At 34.3% G+C, this 17141-nt stretch overlaps 4 protein-coding genes across 11 annotated transcripts; 3 read left to right on the forward strand and 1 right to left on the reverse strand.

Annotated features, from left to right (window-relative positions):
- Positions 1–685: 685 nt before the first annotated feature.
- Positions 686–2370, forward strand: LOC130505288 (protein DYAD-like). 2 transcript variants are annotated; one of them, XM_056999887.1, is made up of 4 exons: positions 686–877; positions 1139–1553; positions 1624–2025; positions 2144–2282. In XM_056999887.1, the coding sequence occupies exons 2-4, from the start codon at positions 1177–1179 to the stop codon at positions 2187–2189; spliced, it is 825 nt and encodes a 274-aa protein (XP_056855867.1). In that variant the 5' UTR covers positions 686–877; positions 1139–1176; the 3' UTR covers positions 2190–2282. The 2 variants fall into 2 exon arrangements, with proteins under 2 accessions (XP_056855867.1, XP_056855868.1); XM_056999888.1 differs by having other exon boundaries at positions 686–1553; positions 2144–2370.
- Positions 2265–8840, forward strand: LOC130505287 (uncharacterized). 4 transcript variants are annotated; one of them, XM_056999882.1, is made up of 12 exons: positions 2265–2289; positions 3616–3694; positions 3790–3948; positions 4092–4282; positions 4405–4546; positions 6413–6537; positions 6603–6687; positions 6781–6934; positions 7032–7222; positions 7430–7553; positions 7665–7859; positions 7979–8840. In XM_056999882.1, exons 6-12 carry the CDS (start codon positions 6459–6461, stop codon positions 8123–8125), a joined length of 975 nt encoding a protein of 324 aa, XP_056855862.1. In that variant the 5' UTR covers positions 2265–2289; positions 3616–3694; positions 3790–3948; positions 4092–4282; positions 4405–4546; positions 6413–6458; the 3' UTR covers positions 8126–8840. The 4 variants fall into 4 exon arrangements, with proteins under 4 accessions (XP_056855862.1, XP_056855863.1, XP_056855866.1 ...); XM_056999886.1 differs by lacking the exon at positions 6413–6537 and having other exon boundaries at positions 2266–2289; positions 4092–4546; XM_056999883.1 differs by lacking the exon at positions 6413–6537 and having other exon boundaries at positions 4092–4546; positions 6603–6934.
- On the reverse strand, positions 4271–16692 carry LOC130505286 (uncharacterized). Of its 4 annotated transcripts, XM_056999879.1 has the most exons (10): positions 16582–16692; positions 16335–16498; positions 16153–16203; positions 15606–16065; positions 9756–9864; positions 9057–9127; positions 7997–8093; positions 6427–6528; positions 5451–6331; positions 4694–5355 (listed from the first exon to the last, which is right to left on the reverse strand). In XM_056999879.1, the coding sequence occupies exons 9-10, from the start codon at positions 6316–6318 to the stop codon at positions 4781–4783; spliced, it is 1443 nt and encodes a 480-aa protein (XP_056855859.1). In that variant the 5' UTR covers positions 6319–6331; positions 6427–6528; positions 7997–8093; positions 9057–9127; positions 9756–9864; positions 15606–16065; positions 16153–16203; positions 16335–16498; positions 16582–16692; the 3' UTR covers positions 4694–4780. The 4 variants fall into 4 exon arrangements, 3 of the variants coding, with proteins under 3 accessions (XP_056855859.1, XP_056855861.1, XP_056855860.1); XR_008941611.1 differs by lacking the exons at positions 4694–5355; positions 5451–6331; positions 6427–6528 and adding an exon at positions 4271–4500; XM_056999881.1 differs by lacking the exons at positions 6427–6528; positions 7997–8093; positions 9057–9127; ... (3 more) ...; positions 16335–16498; positions 16582–16692 and having other exon boundaries at positions 5451–6175; positions 6258–6331.
- LOC130505289 (uncharacterized) lies at positions 9872–15599 on the forward strand. Its single transcript, XM_056999889.1, has 4 exons — positions 9872–12109; positions 12197–12785; positions 12901–13559; positions 13633–15599. The coding sequence occupies exons 1-4, from the start codon at positions 11296–11298 to the stop codon at positions 15384–15386; spliced, it is 3816 nt and encodes a 1271-aa protein (XP_056855869.1). The 5' UTR covers positions 9872–11295; the 3' UTR covers positions 15387–15599.
- Positions 16693–17141: the final 449 nt, after the last annotated feature.

Here is a 17141-nt window from a genome sequence, read left to right on the forward strand (position 1 = left end):
ACTACATTTACAAATATAACATTATGTATAAACGAAAAATAAAATGTAAAATTAAATATCCATCTGGTCGCACGGATCAAAGTCTAGTATATGTTAATATTTGTTAAATCTGAAAATCAAAATAATATACACCATTTAAAACTGAAGAAAAACGAATAAATTTAACAATAAAAATTGGTTCAGTTTGATATTTAGATGGATAATCGATAGATGTTTCATATGTTCTGAGTATTTTATGGTTATTTTAAAAATATTTTTTTTATATTTTCAGTTATCTTATATAGTTCTGATATTTTTATGTGTTTTGAATATTTTCTGGATATCAAATATAAAAATACTTTTATACATATAATAGTGATTCAAATATTTTTAAGAGTACAAAATATTTTGGTTCATATCGGATTTGACTGTTTAGATACGAAAGTTTTAGACCCATTGCAATATTTTATACTATTCTATTAGCTTGGCTTCGGGTTTGGTACCATTTTTCCGATCATGCATGGTTCGGTTTCTTCGATCCAGATAATCTCATACACACTCACTGTCAAAAAGAATCTTAAGAGGTTTAAATCAGTGCCACGCGTCTCTATATGACTGGTTGTATATTATACACGACAGAGCGAGACGAATCTCTTTAATTCCTTACAGAAATGAAATTAAAAAAAAAGAATTAAATAAACAAAGGGGGAAGAATATAATTTTAGGGAATTTTTTTTTGGCGGTGGTTTATTTTTTTTAGGGCTCATCCTCGATTCGAACCTCGACGCGACGCGACGCGACTCACTCTCTCACACCTTTTGACGGCGTTTTTCATTTTCACCACCTCTCCTCCTCTTCCTCTGGTCTTCCGTCTCTCACTCTGCATCGAGATCTTACGGTGCCTCCCCTGATCTCGATTCTAAGCTTTAATATTATCGTCAATTTCGCAAATCGCGATTTAAAAATCCACGCCGTTGATTTCAATGCTGAGACTTACTCCGCCGTCTCCCGCTGCTAAAAATCGCCACTCGCGGAGAGGAATAACAAAACCCTAGCTTCTCACATCATTATCTCTCTCTCTCTCTCTCTCTCTTTCGCATCATTTCGTACCCTCATCTCTCTCTCTCTCTCTCTCTATCTCTGCCTCGAAATTTTATAGGAATCGTGAGGGAGGTGGGGGCTCTCTATCCACATGTGATGTCTGGAAATGAGATTCGTCCGATCAAGCTGAAGGCTAGCTTGGCGATGAAGAAGCATCATGAAGAAGAGGACAACAACAGCAAAGCTTTGGTGAAAGTCAAGTTAGAGAAGGACAAGCACGTCTCCTCTTCAGATGACGGCTCCTCCGGGAAAGCCATGGTTACTGTGAAGTTAGAGAAGGAAGAAGAATCTTCCGGTGGGGTTCTTGTAGCGAGTAGTGGTGGGGCACTCAAGAGGAAACGAATCTCTCGATTAGTTGAAAAATCTCGAAGATTCTCAGCCAAGAGCAGCGAGAGCAGCAGCAGCTTGTTGGATAAACAGAAACAGAAGACATGTCTTCGCAGAGGGATGACTACTCGTTGGAACACCGATAGGTATCCAGAAATCAATCCTTTTAAAAAAAAAAAATCATTCTTTTATTCTGATCTTTGTGTTGTGTGACAGGATTGATAATGCGGAGCTAGCGTTATTCGAGATACTCAAGGAGAAAGGCGCTTCCTTTGAGAGGCCTGTTCCGCGGGCAGAGCTGCGAGTTTCGGCTCGTAGGAGGATCGGGGATACTGGGCTGTTGGACCATTTGTTGAAGCACATTGACGGGAATGTGACCCCCGGTGGCGCGGAGAGGTTTAGGAGGTGTCATAACACCGAAGGGACGATGCAGTATTGGCTAGAGAGTGCTGATCTGATCAAGATCAAGCTTGAGTCTGGGGTATGTGATTCTAACTGGGCTCCCCCTTCTTGGTGGAAGCTTCAGGGTGCGAACAGCATTATTAAACTTGAACCTGGGGTTCTTGAACCGTCTGAGTCCCCTGCTAAGCTTAAGGAAGAAATGGATAAAATGAGGAGGTAAAAAGATTCTGAGTTTTCAGTATTTGCTTAGGCTGAATACAACCCTCATCAAGAAGCTAGGGTTTTGTTATTTCAACTAATCACTATTTTTATTCTTTGCTGATTGATTCTATAGGATCGTTTGCATCCATAATCAGAAACTCATCTGGAATAGTGATTAGTGCATCACCATCATTGGGCTCACCAGCAACTCCATCCCCAACATCCAATATCCATTGGGAAAATGCTTCAAGGTCTTTCAACTCTTCTGCAGTCATATTGGTAGACAACAATCTCATATTCTTGGTTAGTTTGAGAACTTTACAGTGTTTCCAGAGATAGGAAAAATTTAGAGAATTCAGCACTATTTCAGTTCTTGATCCACCATTAATAACCGGAAGAACTTGCCTGAAATCACCACCCAATACAACTACTTTCCCAGCAAATGGCTTTTTTTCTTTACATCTCATAATGTCAGCTAAGCTTCTGTCCAATGACTCGAAACAATGTTTACTCATCATCGGTGCTTCATCCCATATAATCAGTGAGGCTTCTTTAACCAAATTACCAGGATCAGACCCTGGTGGCAAATTACACAGAGAATACTCATCAGGATTGATTGGTATACCGAATCTAGAATGTGCAGTCCTCCCCCCTTGTAACAGAAGCGATGCAATACCACTTGAGGCAACATTCAACACAATCTCACCCCTGGATCTAATAGCAGCAGATAGTAATCTCCACAAAAAAGTTTTTCCGGTTCCACCAAATCCATAAACAAAAAATATTCCACCTTTTTTTTCAATGACTGCTTCCATAATCTCTTCGTAAATCTTCCTCTGCTCATCCGTCATCTTTAGGATGTCCCTATCGTGTTCAACCCTTAGTTCATCACGGTTGTAGCTCAGCTCATCAAGAATCAAATATTTCTCATCAAGAATATATATCATATCGATAATTGGTTTTATAATATAGTAAAATCTATCATGTTTATATGCGTAATAATATTTCGAACAATACTTTGGAGTGATATGTTATGTAACATAATTGTGAAAAATAAAATTGACAATAATATCACTCCAGTTTAGTATGTATTAATATATTTTTATTCGTTAATCAAACAAATATATTATATATTAACATTTATAAAAGTTATTGGTTATATAATATCCTAAATTGGTCTTTTAAAATTCAATTTAAAATTAATTTAAAAAAAACTCACATTAATTTTCTTCAGCGTTTACGTACTTTAAAATATAGCAAAAAATAAACCAAGTATTTAATGGATACCATGAAATAACTACATACATGCAAATATTATATTTTTATTCCAAAATATAGATGGTATACTTCTAATGATTCACAAATAATTAAAATGATTAACACTAATATTTCCAATTGTTTGAATCATCATGTCTATGTTAATTAAATGGGCCAAAGTATCTATCATATTTAAAGTTGCAAAACGAAAATAAGATGGGCCAAATAAATTCTCAAAAATAATGATAATAGCCCAGATTAAAAATATAATCAGGGGACATTAACCTAAAATTTACATATTTCTCAATATGTTTCTACCGACAGCATCCTGTTTTTTTTTACATTCAGACAGCGTTTCAAAAAAAAAAAAACAGACAACGATGGACCTAAAGGCGGATTAACCGATTCGTCTCTGCTTCGTTTCCAGGTGAAATAGTCAAAATCTTATCGCTGATTTGCGCTTCTCTTATATCGATTTGAATCTGTTTCTTAAAAGTAATTTTTTTTGTTTTTTTTAATTAGCTCGCGCTTTCAAATTCCGATAGCTGTAATTTTATGGAATCGATATAAGAGAAGCCGATCCGCAACACTGGAACTCAGATCTTGGTTTACCAATACGTTTTAGAACATATAAGATGATGGAGAGAGGTCCAACAGAAGAAGTGCCTTTAATTTAAATGGGTAATTACAATCAAACATATTCCATACTCTTTCCAATGAAGAAGAAAGCTAAAACAGCTCCATTAGTTATACATTTGTGATATCAGTTTAATATATAAAATGGAAACAGATAGTTTCTGATTTTAGTTTTTGTCTGTGTTCAGGATATACGAAGTTCTGTTATCCAGGAAGTGTAATACAACAAAATCGACATAAGATAAGTTTATCTGCTAAACAAAATAAGTTTGCTTCCTTCGACTAATTTGAAGTTTTATTTGTTCGCGAATCACAGGAAACCTCCAATTTTTAATTTTGTACGGCAAACTGAAACACCTAAAGATCATTGGATACATGGGTAATACATTATGTCTTAAACATATATTTTCATTTTACATTAGAATCAGTAATATATTTCGATAAATCGTTTGTTTCTTTCACTGGTTATTGACTTGCTTATTGTTTAAACATATATGTGAGGTTTGTCAACGGGAGTATTGAAAAAGTTCAAGGAATACAACTGAGATTTGCGGACAAAGGTCGCAGAATAAACAAAGGAGATTTGTGGACAAAAACCTGTTGAGATGAGGCATGCAAATAAGATAGCTTAGTACTTAAACAGGTAATAAAAAACTCAATTCGTAGTATCAATACTATAATAGAACAGATTAAAAATTTTAGAATAGCTTGACATGATCGTCATATTTGCTTTAGTTTATGATACATGTTATTTTCATTACGAACTCTTACTAAAGTTAAAAATAATTCCTGAGCGATAATCACACACTTAAATGTAGTGAACAACAATTTTGAAAATTGAATAAAAAAACAAACATAGTATGAAATTAAATCAAACTCAGAGATTTTCAAAAATCTCTTTGAAAACAACATTTTTTGTTTGTTTTTGAGGATTTCCATCCTCATCAACAATCAAAATCTTCAAACCTTTCTTGGATGTAACCCTAGAGATAGCAACATAGAGTTGTCCATGAGAAAACACTGGGCGTGGTAGAAATATTCCAACATGTGAGAGAGATTGACCCTGACTTTTATTAATTGTGATAGCAAATGCCACAGAAATTGGAAGCTGCCTTCTCTTCATTTTGAATGGTAACTTTGTATCCGATGGAGTAATTGACAGCCTAGGAATTAGAACAACATCCCCAACTTTCTTTCCTGTAATTACTCGCGCCTTGACACAGAAGTCAGACATATCTATAATCTGCAATCTAGTTCCATTCATCAAACCTCCAACATGATCGATATTCCTCAGCAACATGATAGGGCATCCAATTTTCAACCTAAGATTGTGGTTAGGTAAACCTGATGCCTTGATACTGTTAAGAAAATCTGGTGTGAGAGCTTGATCATTGACAGATCGCTGATCAGATGGGTCTATGCTGTCAGAGCTTAAATATGTTCTCTCCTCACCTGAAAGTTTATTAAAAAAATATATATTTGTCTTAAAGTCCCATTAAGTAATAAACACGATAATATTTTTTTTGTGAAGATGAACATGTACTTACCTTCTAGTTTATCCAACATATGCTGATTTATGTTGTTAACGTCCTCGTTTGTCGGGCATAGAATTGCTCTCTCTTGAAAAAAAATAGGATCTTTCTGCTCCTGTAGAGCTGTTGCATCTCCGTACACTTCTTTGCTGATTGATTCTATAGGATCGTTTGCATCCATAATCAGAAACTCATCTGGAATAGTGATTAGTGCATCACCATCATTGGGCTCACCAGCAACTCCATCCCCAACATCCAATATCCATTGGGAAAATGCTTCAAGGTCTTTCAACTCTTCTGCAGTCATATTGGTAGACAACAATCTCATATTCTTGGTTAGTTTGAGAACTTTACAGTGTTTCCAGAGATAGGAAAAATTTAGAGAATTCAGCACTATTTCAGTTCTTGATCCACCATTAATAACCGGAAGAACTTGCCTGAAATCACCACCCAATACAACTACTTTCCCAGCAAATGGCTTTTTTTCTTTACATCTCATAATGTCAGCTAAGCTTCTGTCCAATGACTCGAAACAATGTTTACTCATCATCGGTGCTTCATCCCATATAATCAGTGAGGCTTCTTTAACCAAATTACCAGGATCAGACCCTGGTGGCAAATTACACAGAGAATACTCATCAGGATTGATTGGTATACCGAATCTAGAATGTGCAGTCCTCCCCCCTTGTAACAGAAGCGATGCAATACCACTTGAGGCAACATTCAACACAATCTCACCCCTGGATCTAATAGCAGCAGATAGTAATCTCCACAAAAAAGTTTTTCCGGTTCCACCAAATCCATAAACAAAAAATATTCCACCTTTTTTTTCAATGACTGCTTCCATAATCTCTTCGTAAATCTTCCTCTGCTCATCCGTCATCTTTAGGATGTCCCTATCGTGTTCAACCCTTAGTTCATCACGGTTGTAGCTCAGCTCATCAATTAAATTTTACAGTAATTACTTTTCTTTTTAGGGATGAACGCATACCATGTTGTTTGTGGGGGAAGTTTGCTGAGGAGATGGAATCTCACAGAGAGGAAGCACAGTTTGGAGTGGTTGTTTGTCTCATCCGTTTTGCAAAAATCGGAGCTTTTAGAGGTGAATTTTGACATCAGTATTTATTTATAACAAAAATTGGTGATTAACATTAAAATATCTCTTAGGTAAACTCCAAATCTCAAATGGTTATGATTCTTCACAATTGGTGTTCAATCCTAACATAAAAGAAACCGAGGAACTAAAAGCAGCGTATGATTTACAAAACCTATTAACTACGATTCTAAAATTATAACTGTTTATATCTATTTTTGATTATCTCTTATATTTTTAAATGCACTGTAGTTACAAGTTCAATGATGATTCTATGAGCATTGTTGAAACAAGTGAAGAAGGCAAAGATATTGTAGCTCAAGCCACCAATGGAAATGGACAGAAACTAGAAAGTTGGATTTCAGTTGAAGATAAAACCATATCTGAGCTATTTTGTTGCACAGAGGTCGATGTTTAAATTATTACTAAGATAAATTTTTTGTTGCCTTCTCATTTTAGTTTTCATATAATTTGAGATACTAATCATGTTCTTTATTTTATAGGTTGATAAGTGCAAGGTTGTTGCTACAATCTATGCTATAGATACTAATTACGCATGGTATTATTTTGGATGTGCATTATGTCAAACCAGGACTTTTAAAGTCCTTGAGGAAGATGTTGATCCTTCCATCATAACACAACCTTTGTTTTGGTGTGAAAAATGCAAAACAAATGTGAAGAATGTTAAACCAAGGTAATAAATTCGTTGTACTAATTATTCTCATATTATATAATTAATGTTTGCTTACTTATAATTTAATACCTTAAAACAACACTATATATCGTGTTAATTAGTTTGATTTATTATCCCCTCTCACAACTTTAAACCGTGGTTTGCTTACACATATTATATCATTACGGTTTATCCAATATATTTTATTCTTAATGTCTGTAAAATTAGGTACAAGCTCTATGTGAAAGTTAAGGATGATACAGCTGAAGCCAAATTTGTACTTCTTGATTGGATTGCCTGGCCAGTTATTGGAATAAAAGCTGAAAAAGTTCTTAATGGTTCTTTGGATGAGGTATTTTACTGTCATGTTTTTTACTTCCATATAGTATTTATGTGTTCCTAAATACTATACCAACGATTTGGGAGATATTAAAATTCTAATTATTATCCTAAATTGTTTTAGATTGAAGATCCAGAGTTATTGCCAGACTGTATTACTGACCTTGTGGGGAAAACTTATAAGTTTGGGGTTTCAATTGAAAAAGGATCTGAGATATTTACAGTTCTTAAGGTCTGGTCAGTTTACAACACCAGCATGGTTGATTCCCAGTCTGAAACTATGTCTGGAAAGGGCACACTGTCAATCTCAGGTTCAGAGGTATTAATCTATTTTGTTTATCTGTTGCTTACTTATTAATTTGATTGCATAATGATAATTTCAACCTACTTATATTTTTGATTTAAACATATTTACTAAACATGCTGGATATACTCTAGGTGTCTCAACTAACTTACAGTGATGAAAGCTCTGTCAAGATGGCCACTCCTTCTAAGCGATCAGGAGAAGAGATTATTGAGGTTCCAGATACCACTTCTGCTACGAAGCTACGCCCTGTCAAAAGTATCAAGATAGAGAAAGATTAGCAGTGATGTGCCAGGCTTAAAGAAGAACTAAATCTGCGAATAGTTATTTTTAATAAGTGTTTAACAACACACTTTGCTTTTTGTTTATTTAGATTTTTTTAATAAGTGTTTTCAAACACACATTGTTTTATGCTTTGGATATTTATGATGGTTGTTTTCAAGATCATTTTTGTTTTAGTTCTTCGTTTTATAACAAATTATTTTATATTAGTTGCAATATCGGTATAAAAAGAAATTATCATCCTATCTAAAACTGAAAGTAATACCAATACAGCGAAAAGTAATACCAATGGATTCTATAATAATTTTAAAATTTATATTCAAGTTCAAAGTATGATTTATTTTCTACTGTGATAAGTAAAACCAACACTAATTATAATTTATAAATAAAGTAAAACCAATACTGCTGAAACAGAAAATATTATATATTGGTTGCAATATCGTTATAATTAAAATTTATAAATAATAATTTTGAAAATTCGAAAGATTTTATACATGGATAATAAGTTTGATTGATCATCATTATAATATCTGATATCATTATAGTTAAGGATATCATAACTATAATCATTTTAAATATATGATTTTTAAATTTTATAGTATTTTTTACAATCCTAACTATATTTGGAATAAAGATTCAGATGATTTGTTTTCTAACTGATTTTACTTCAAAACCAAATCACACCGAATTTATTAAAAACAATATAATTTACAAAAACAAATTACTTAGCTCACGTAAGGGTTTTGCGGGACTATGCAGTAGTAGATCAATCATCGATGAAAAATCCAAAGAAACCAGTGTTATCCCATGATCAACCATCTCAGAAGAGAAAACAGAGACCAGTTAATGATGAGAACGATAATCATCAGGCGCAGACTCAGAAATCAAATAGCAGAAGAGGGGTGGTTTTAGAAGATGTCACAAACATACCTCATCTGAAGAGTAATTGATTTTTCTTATTGTGTTTTTTTGTACACCTCACATCTCGCATCTATATGTACCTGCAAGGAAGAGAGTGTTGACATATTTTAAGATTTATAATGATAGATTTCTTTATTGCAGACAACCAACGAGAAAAACATATTCCTCCAACGAAGGTCACCAGACTACAAAAAGACGAGCGTTGTGAGTGAACAACTAAAGTACATATGCAACAATGTATATCTCGATCTTACTATGCATCTATATATGTGTATTTTTTTAGACATAGGACTCCGGATGCTTAAGAGTATAATTAGGAGCACACCAAAAAACGAAATAAGCAGCGTTATTCAAGGAACCATTGCTTCACAACTCAGCATATCAAATCAGCCTCTCTCAGCAAATATCTCTTCTAATGAGTTCTATGCATCATCAGGTAACATATAATACACTTCAAGTGTTACTATAATTATTAAAGATCATGAATGTAAATGCTTAATAAAATTTAAACAGCTAAACTTCGGATCCTATCATCAAATTCAGAGTGGGAGAGACCACAACAGCGACCTTTGGATGATTTAAAGAAAGCTCCGGATATGCAAGATAATTATACTACTCCTAACTCAATATTCAAGAAAACACTCAACAATCAGACTATACCTTTGACTGGTGCTTTTGGCAGGATATTAAAAGATATATCAAACTTACCTCAAAGTGGTGGTATTGGTTCGCAAATTGTTCAGAGTCCACCTATATCTTCTTCCAGATTTGGCACGCTTTCACAAACACCATATGTAGCTTCCACAAGTATGGGCTACTGCAGAAGTAAGATAAATATATGTTGTGTGATGATTTTTTTGAGGGACCCTTTTTATGCTTGATTGATCATTATTTGACTCTTCTAATTTGTTCAAATTTGAATACAGGTCATGGTCTAAAAGGCTTACAGGGTCCAAGTCCAACAACTAATAACTATGGGTGTATGTATACATAGTAAAGCTTATTAGTTTGTATGATATACATATTTACAAATACTAATGTATAAACTGTGATGTTTTAGCAAATGAATTTCGGGGAGATATGTCATCATCTAGCCGAAATACCCTGAGATCAAAGTTTGACTCTACAGTTATCGAGCCTAAACAGTTATTTGAAACTGATGATGTCAATTCCCAGGAAGGTATTTTGTTTTTTTTAATTTCTATATTTTAATTCAGATCATGATGAACACTTATTTAACTTAATAAATTTATCAAAAAAATGCAGAAGTTGCTGAAAGACATTATAACCAGGAATATGATTTAAGCAGTGAAGACAGTGGTTCATCTTCTGCTCTTTCAACTTATTCAGAATATTTGTTCAGGGACGTCGATTCAGAAAAGTTCGACTTTCAGTCTATTGTTAACAAAATAAAAGCTCGTGATGCCAAAAGAGAGGCAAATAAACTAAATCGCCCATTGGATGCATCTCTGAAAACAATTCGTAAGTTACATTACACAACCTATTAAATATGTGTTTTCATATATATTTTGTTTGAAAACTCATACATTTCTGTGTCTATTACAGCATATATTGATGAGGGTAATCCTACTTTCAAATGTGAGTATTGTAAAGCCAAAATGTGGTATGGTGAACGGATAGACCGAAAGACAAGAACAAAGAAAAATCCTATTTTTTCTCTATGTTGTGGACAAGGACAAGTTAAGCTGCCTATGTTGAGAGAGAGTCCTTTGGTTATAAAGGAACTCCTTTATGGAAAAGATGAGAAAAGTAGATACTACCAGAAAAATTTAAGAGCATTGAACATGTTGTTTTCGTTTACTTCTCTCGGTGGAAAAGTTGATCGCTCTTCTCCTAATGGTGTTGGTCCAAAAACCTTTACACTTCAAGGTGAAAACTACCATTTGATGGGCAGTATGAAACCAGATGAGGGTGATTCGGCAAAGTTTTCTCAGCTATACATCGTTGACATTGAAACCGAGGTTGATGATAGAGACTCGATTATGAGGTATGTACGAGGATTTTAAAGCGATGATCTATACTTTATATGAAACTGGCGTGTTTAATGATCTACTGGCGTGTTTAATAATATTTTTGACCCGTTTTTCCTTTCAGCAAGTACAACACGGAATCAGATAAATCAAAGAAGCAGGCATTGAGAAAACATATTATTGAAGATATTATCAAAGTTCTGGATGATGTTAATCCTTATGTGAAGAAGTTTCGTCAGGCACGTGAGAGATTGAGCATGGAACCTAATGAAAAGTTTCATATGAGGATAGTGAGCAATCGTGAAAAGGATGGACGGACGTATGATACTCCAATCTCATCTGAAGTTGCTGCTTTGATTCCCGGAGACTTCAATATGGAAATGGACAGGCGTGACATCGTTTTACAAGAGAAACAGACAGGATGGTTAAAAAGGATTAGTGAGATACATCCTTCTTATCTTGCACTTCAGTATCCGCTTATTTTTACATATGGAGAAGATGGATTCAGGCTTGGAATTAAAAAGAGAGATTCTCCTGCTACTGATAAGCTAAAGAGAAAGGATATAAGTATGCGGCAATGGTTTGCTTTTCGTCTATTTGAGAGGGATGGTGAATGTCAAACTCTTCTTCACTCAAGAAAATTATTTCAGCAGTTCTTAGTTGATGCTTTCACAACTATTGAGACTAACCGTCTATGTTTTCTAAAGCTTAATCAGAAATGTCTAAGGTCTGACAGCTACGACTCGATTAAACAGGCTGAAAACAATGGGCAAGTTGATATGAATGATCAAGGTGCTCGATTTTTTTTGCCAGCTTCTTTCACCGGTTCACCAAGATACATGAAGAATAACTATCTAGACGCAATGGCCGTTTGCAGGCATTTTGGTTTCCCTGATCTGTTCATCACATTTACGTGCAACCCTAAATGGCCAGAAATTACAAGGTATCTCACACAGAAAAATCTGAATACAGAGGATAGGCCAGAAATCATTTCTCGAGTTTTCAAGATGAAGTTGGATTCACTTATGACAGATTTAACTGATAATGAGATACTGGGAAAAACAGTGGCATGTAAGTTAGTTTCATTCTATTCATAATTATTAAAAAAAATCGATGTTATATTTAAATGCTTTTATTGATATTTTTTTTTTAATGCAGCAATGTATACAGTTGAATTCCAGAAACGTGGCTTGCCGCATGCTCACATTTTGTTATTCATGCATCCCAGTTCTAAGTTGTCTACAACTGACCATATTGACCAGACCATTTCAGCAGAAATTCCAGACAAATCTGAGGATCCAGAACTCTATGAAGTGGTTAAAGACATGATGATTCATGGGCCTTGTGGAGTTGTCAATACGAAATCACCATGTATGGAAAATGGAAAATGTTCAAAGCTATATCCGAAGGCGTTTTCAAGCAGGACAACTGTTAATAAAGAGGGATTCCCGGTTTACAGGAGACGTGATAATGATCATTTCGTTGAGAAAAAAGGTTTCAAGTGCGACAACAGATATGTTATACCGTATAATAGAACTTTGTCTCTTATGTACAGAGCTCATATTAATGTGGAGTGGTGTAATCAATCCGGTTCTATCAAATACTTATTCAAGTATATCAACAAGGGCCAGGATCGGATCACTGTTGCAGTTGAAGGACCCAAAGAGGGAGGTTCTTCGGATAATACTGATGTGAACCAGAAAGGAAAACAGGAGAAAAATGAAATAAAAAAATTTTTCGATGGCAGGTACTTACGTTTTATATATCTGGTAATTAAATGGCGTATGGATTTTGAACAACTAATTTTTTAAACTTCATTTCATTATTTTTGTTATACTAAACCGTTTATTTTTGTGTTTCAGATACGTCTCGGCATGTGAATCTTCATGGAGAACTCTAAAGTTTCCTATTCACTACAGATCAGTGGCAGTTGAAAAAATTCAGTTTCATTTACCAGGAAAGCAGATAATCATCTTTAAAGATGATGACACTTATGAGGAAGTAACAAGTCGTATGCTAATTCAGAATACCTATCTCCTGGCCTGGTTTGAGTTGAACAAGGTCAGTGAAGTTTCTAGGAAGCTAACATTAGCTGAGATTCCAACAAGGTTTATATGGAACAAAAAAGAGAGAAAACTGCAAGAGAGAAAACGAGGTTTCAGCATTGGGAGAATTAATTATGCCCCAAAGAAGTTCGAGGAAGCATATTATCAACGTGTGTTGCTGAATATTGTTCGTGGACCAACATGCTTTGAAGACATAAGGACCTACAACGATGTGCTATACCCTTCGTTCAAAGAAACATGTTTTGCTCGTGGTCTTTTAGAAGATGATCAAGAATACATTGACGATATAATCAGGTCAAGCTATACGAGCAGTGCATCTGTTCTACGACATGCCTTTGCGGTAATGCTCATGTCCATGACTTTGTCAATGCCAGAAAAAGTTTGGGAAAACACATGGGAGTTTCTTTCAGAAGACATACAATATAGGCAGAGGAAAAATCTTAACCGACCAGGTTGTTTTTGTTACCTCTGTTTCGTCAATTTATAAGCTTTTGTTAAATAACAAAAAATTATTTTGCTAACAATCAGACTTTTATTTTACAGAATTATGCCTAACCGATGCTGAGAAAAAAGAAGGAGCTTTATTGGAGATAGAGAAAATATTGAAAAGCAATGGATCTTCACTGTCAAATTGGAACAAAATGCCAAAGCCTTTCTGTGATGCAGATGATAGTCAGAATGTTCTGATTCTTGATGAGCTGAACTACAACCGTGAAGATTTAAGAGAAGAACACGATAGGGACATCGTAAAGATGACAGATGAGCAGAGAAAGATTTACGAGGAGATTATGGAGGCAGTTATAGAAAAAAAAGGAGGTATTTTCTTTGTTTATGGATTTGGTGGGACTGGAAAGACGTTTTTGTGGAGATTATTATCTGCTGCGATTAGATCCAGGGGTGAGATTGTTTTGAATGTTGCATCAAGTGGTATTGCTTCGCTTCTGTTGCAAGGAGGGAGGACTGCACATTCTAGATTTGGAATACCAATCGATCCTGATGAATTTTCCCTATGTAATTTGACACCAGGCACCGATTCTGCTAATTTGGTTAAAGAAGCCTCACTGATAATTTGGGATGAAGCACCGATGATGAGCAAACATTGCTTCGAGTCACTGGACAGAAGCTTGGTAGACATTATGAAGATAAAAGAGAAGATGCCATTTGCTGGGAAAGTTGTTGTATTAGGTGGTGATTTCAGGCAAGTACTGCCTGTTATTAATGGTGGTTCAAGGGCTGAAATAGTGATGAATTCTCTGAATCGGAGCCATCTGTGGAAACATTGCAAAGTCCTCAAACTAACAAAGAATATGAGATTGTTGTCGACTGATATGACTGCTGAAGAGTTGAAGGACCTAGAGGAATTTTCTAAATGGATATTGGATGTTGGCGATGGAGTCGCTGGTGAGCCTAATGATGGTGATGCACTAATCACTATTCCTGATGAGTTTCTGATTATGGATGCACATGATCCGATAGAATCGATCAGCATAGAAGTATATGGAGATTCATCAGCTTTACAGCAGCAAAGAGATCCTATTTTTTTCCAAGAGAGAGCTATTCTCTGTCCAACTAATGAGGATGTGAACAATATAAATCAACATATGTTGGATAAACTAGATGGTAAGTACATTTTAATCAATTCATATATTTTTTTCTTTGCAAAATTAAAAACGTGTCTAATAACTCAAAACTTTAAAATAATTTCAGGTGAGGAGAGAATCTATCTAAGCTCTGACAGTATCGACCCATCTGATACACGTTCCGTTAATGATCAAGCTCTCACACCAGATTTTCTTAACAGTATCAAGACTTCAGGTTTACCAAATCACAATCTTAGGTTGAAAGTTGGATGTCCTGTTATGTTGCTGAGGAATATTGATCATGTTGGAGGATTAATGAATGGAACTAGATTGCAGATTATAGATATGTCAGATTTCTGTGTCAAGGCGAGAATCATTACTGGAAAGAAAGTTGGGGAAGTTGTTTTGATTCCTAGACTGACTATTACTCCATCAGACAAGAAGTTACCATTCAAGATGAGGAGAAGACAGCTTCCAATTTCTGTGGCATTTGCTATCACTATTAATAAAAGTCAGGGGCAATCTCTCTCACATGTTGGAATATTCCTACCGCGACCAGTATTTTCTCATGGACAACTCTATGTTGCTATCTCTAGGGTCACATCCAAGAAAGGTTTGAAGATTTTGATCGTTGATGAGGATGGAAAGCCTCAGAAACAAACAAGAAATGTTGTTTTCAAAGAGGTGTTTCAAAATCTCTGAGTATGTTTTAAATTTTATTCGACATTTATTTTTATTTCACATATTTCTATATGGTTCACAGATAAGCGTGTGTGATTACGCTCAGACAATGTGGGATTTAGGAAAATTTCAGTATAATATTTTCTTTTTTATATTACTCCTCAGTTACATTCTTAATGCAATACTAATATGTCAGTTCATTCCTAATATACCACAAATATGAGTGGAGTAGTATATTACCTTTTAATTTACGTAATAGATGTTCCATAGTGATTCCTCATCTCAGAACCGTTATGCTCCTTATCTCCATTTTGTTGTCTATCCCATATACAAACCTCACAATTTATAAAATATAAAGTCAATAAGAAGAACAAGGGAGAAATCTGTATAGACTATTAGTTATATTCCTAATGTAATATATACAAATAATTTCGCATTGTTATATTACCCATGTGTGCTTCTTTTTATAATTTCAAAGCTATTCCATTATCTTCATAAACTCGGTATCATCTTCATAACCACTGTAAAAGAATATAACTAATTTTAACCATCTGATATATATAATATATAAATTAATAAAGATTGGAACCATGAAGTTTTTAAAAATTGAAACTATATTAACAATGATATTGAGCAAGTAAACTTATCTTTTGTTGTTTAGGTGCTATTGCACTTCCTGAATAACAACTCTTGGTCTTTCCTGATCTCAAACAAAATATAACAAAAATCAAACTGTTTCTTAGACACTACATAATATAACCCAAGCGTAAGTTCTAACAATTAGTACCTTTGAAGTTGTGATATACACGTTTTACATATCTCTGGAGGCATCCCCACACTTTTCAATCACATAGCAATAATATAAAACACAGAAAAAAACAAAATAAATTAGATCTATTTTATGAGTGGTTTCATTGTAATTATTACAATGAAACGAAGAAAAAAATATATTATTTTAATTTCAATTACCCTTGCAGATCTGATTTTCATCTTCTGTCACATTTCACGCCATCTTCATCTGCTCTCCAAAACGGCCGAGTACAGCAAGATCTGTGTTTTCATGTATCCAATACTCTTCTCTTTCATCGGATCCATACTATTAAATCTTTGGTACAATAACTTCGTCTCAGATTCTGATGTGAAACAAAAATTTGAATAAGAAAAGTTTAAAAATCATCGATTTATAAACGAGGAAAAGAAAGGGAATCGAGTTCACCTGGAAAGCAGCAGAGTCGATACAGTCGATGAACGATTCAATTGTTGTCTTTTTATTTTTTTTTGTCTGAAATTTAGAATTAGAAGATGTTTTTAAAAAATTGATTGTCGGTATAGATATCAATACTATTAAAACAGAAGACCCTTTTTTGAGGTGACCTCCTGTTTCACAAGTATTTACCATCATGTGCCACTGAGTTAATTTTAGGCTATTGTTTTTATTTAATATTTTTATTCTTTTACTAAAATCGCTGCTTTTATTTTTTGAGAAATCGTTGCCTTTGTTTAAATGCAATAATTACATGACACTGCCATTTATATTTAATCAATTATTTTCTCATTAATCGTTCTTGATATATATGTAAAATCTTCAAAAAAATAACTATTAATACATGTTTTTCCCAATCGAACAAGTTCAGTGCTTTTGACGATCATCTAATTATTTTTCACAGACATATTATTTCTTCACGTAGATTTTTATGTCCATTAAATTTCACGCATTCATATATACATTTTAATCTATACTATCAAATACAGTGACATTTTATAATCCAACCCGTA

Source organism: Raphanus sativus, unplaced genomic scaffold, assembly GCF_000801105.2.
Source record: "Raphanus sativus cultivar WK10039 unplaced genomic scaffold, ASM80110v3 Scaffold2149, whole genome shotgun sequence".
In the NCBI taxonomy this organism is placed as follows: Eukaryota; Viridiplantae; Streptophyta; class Magnoliopsida; order Brassicales; family Brassicaceae; genus Raphanus; species Raphanus sativus.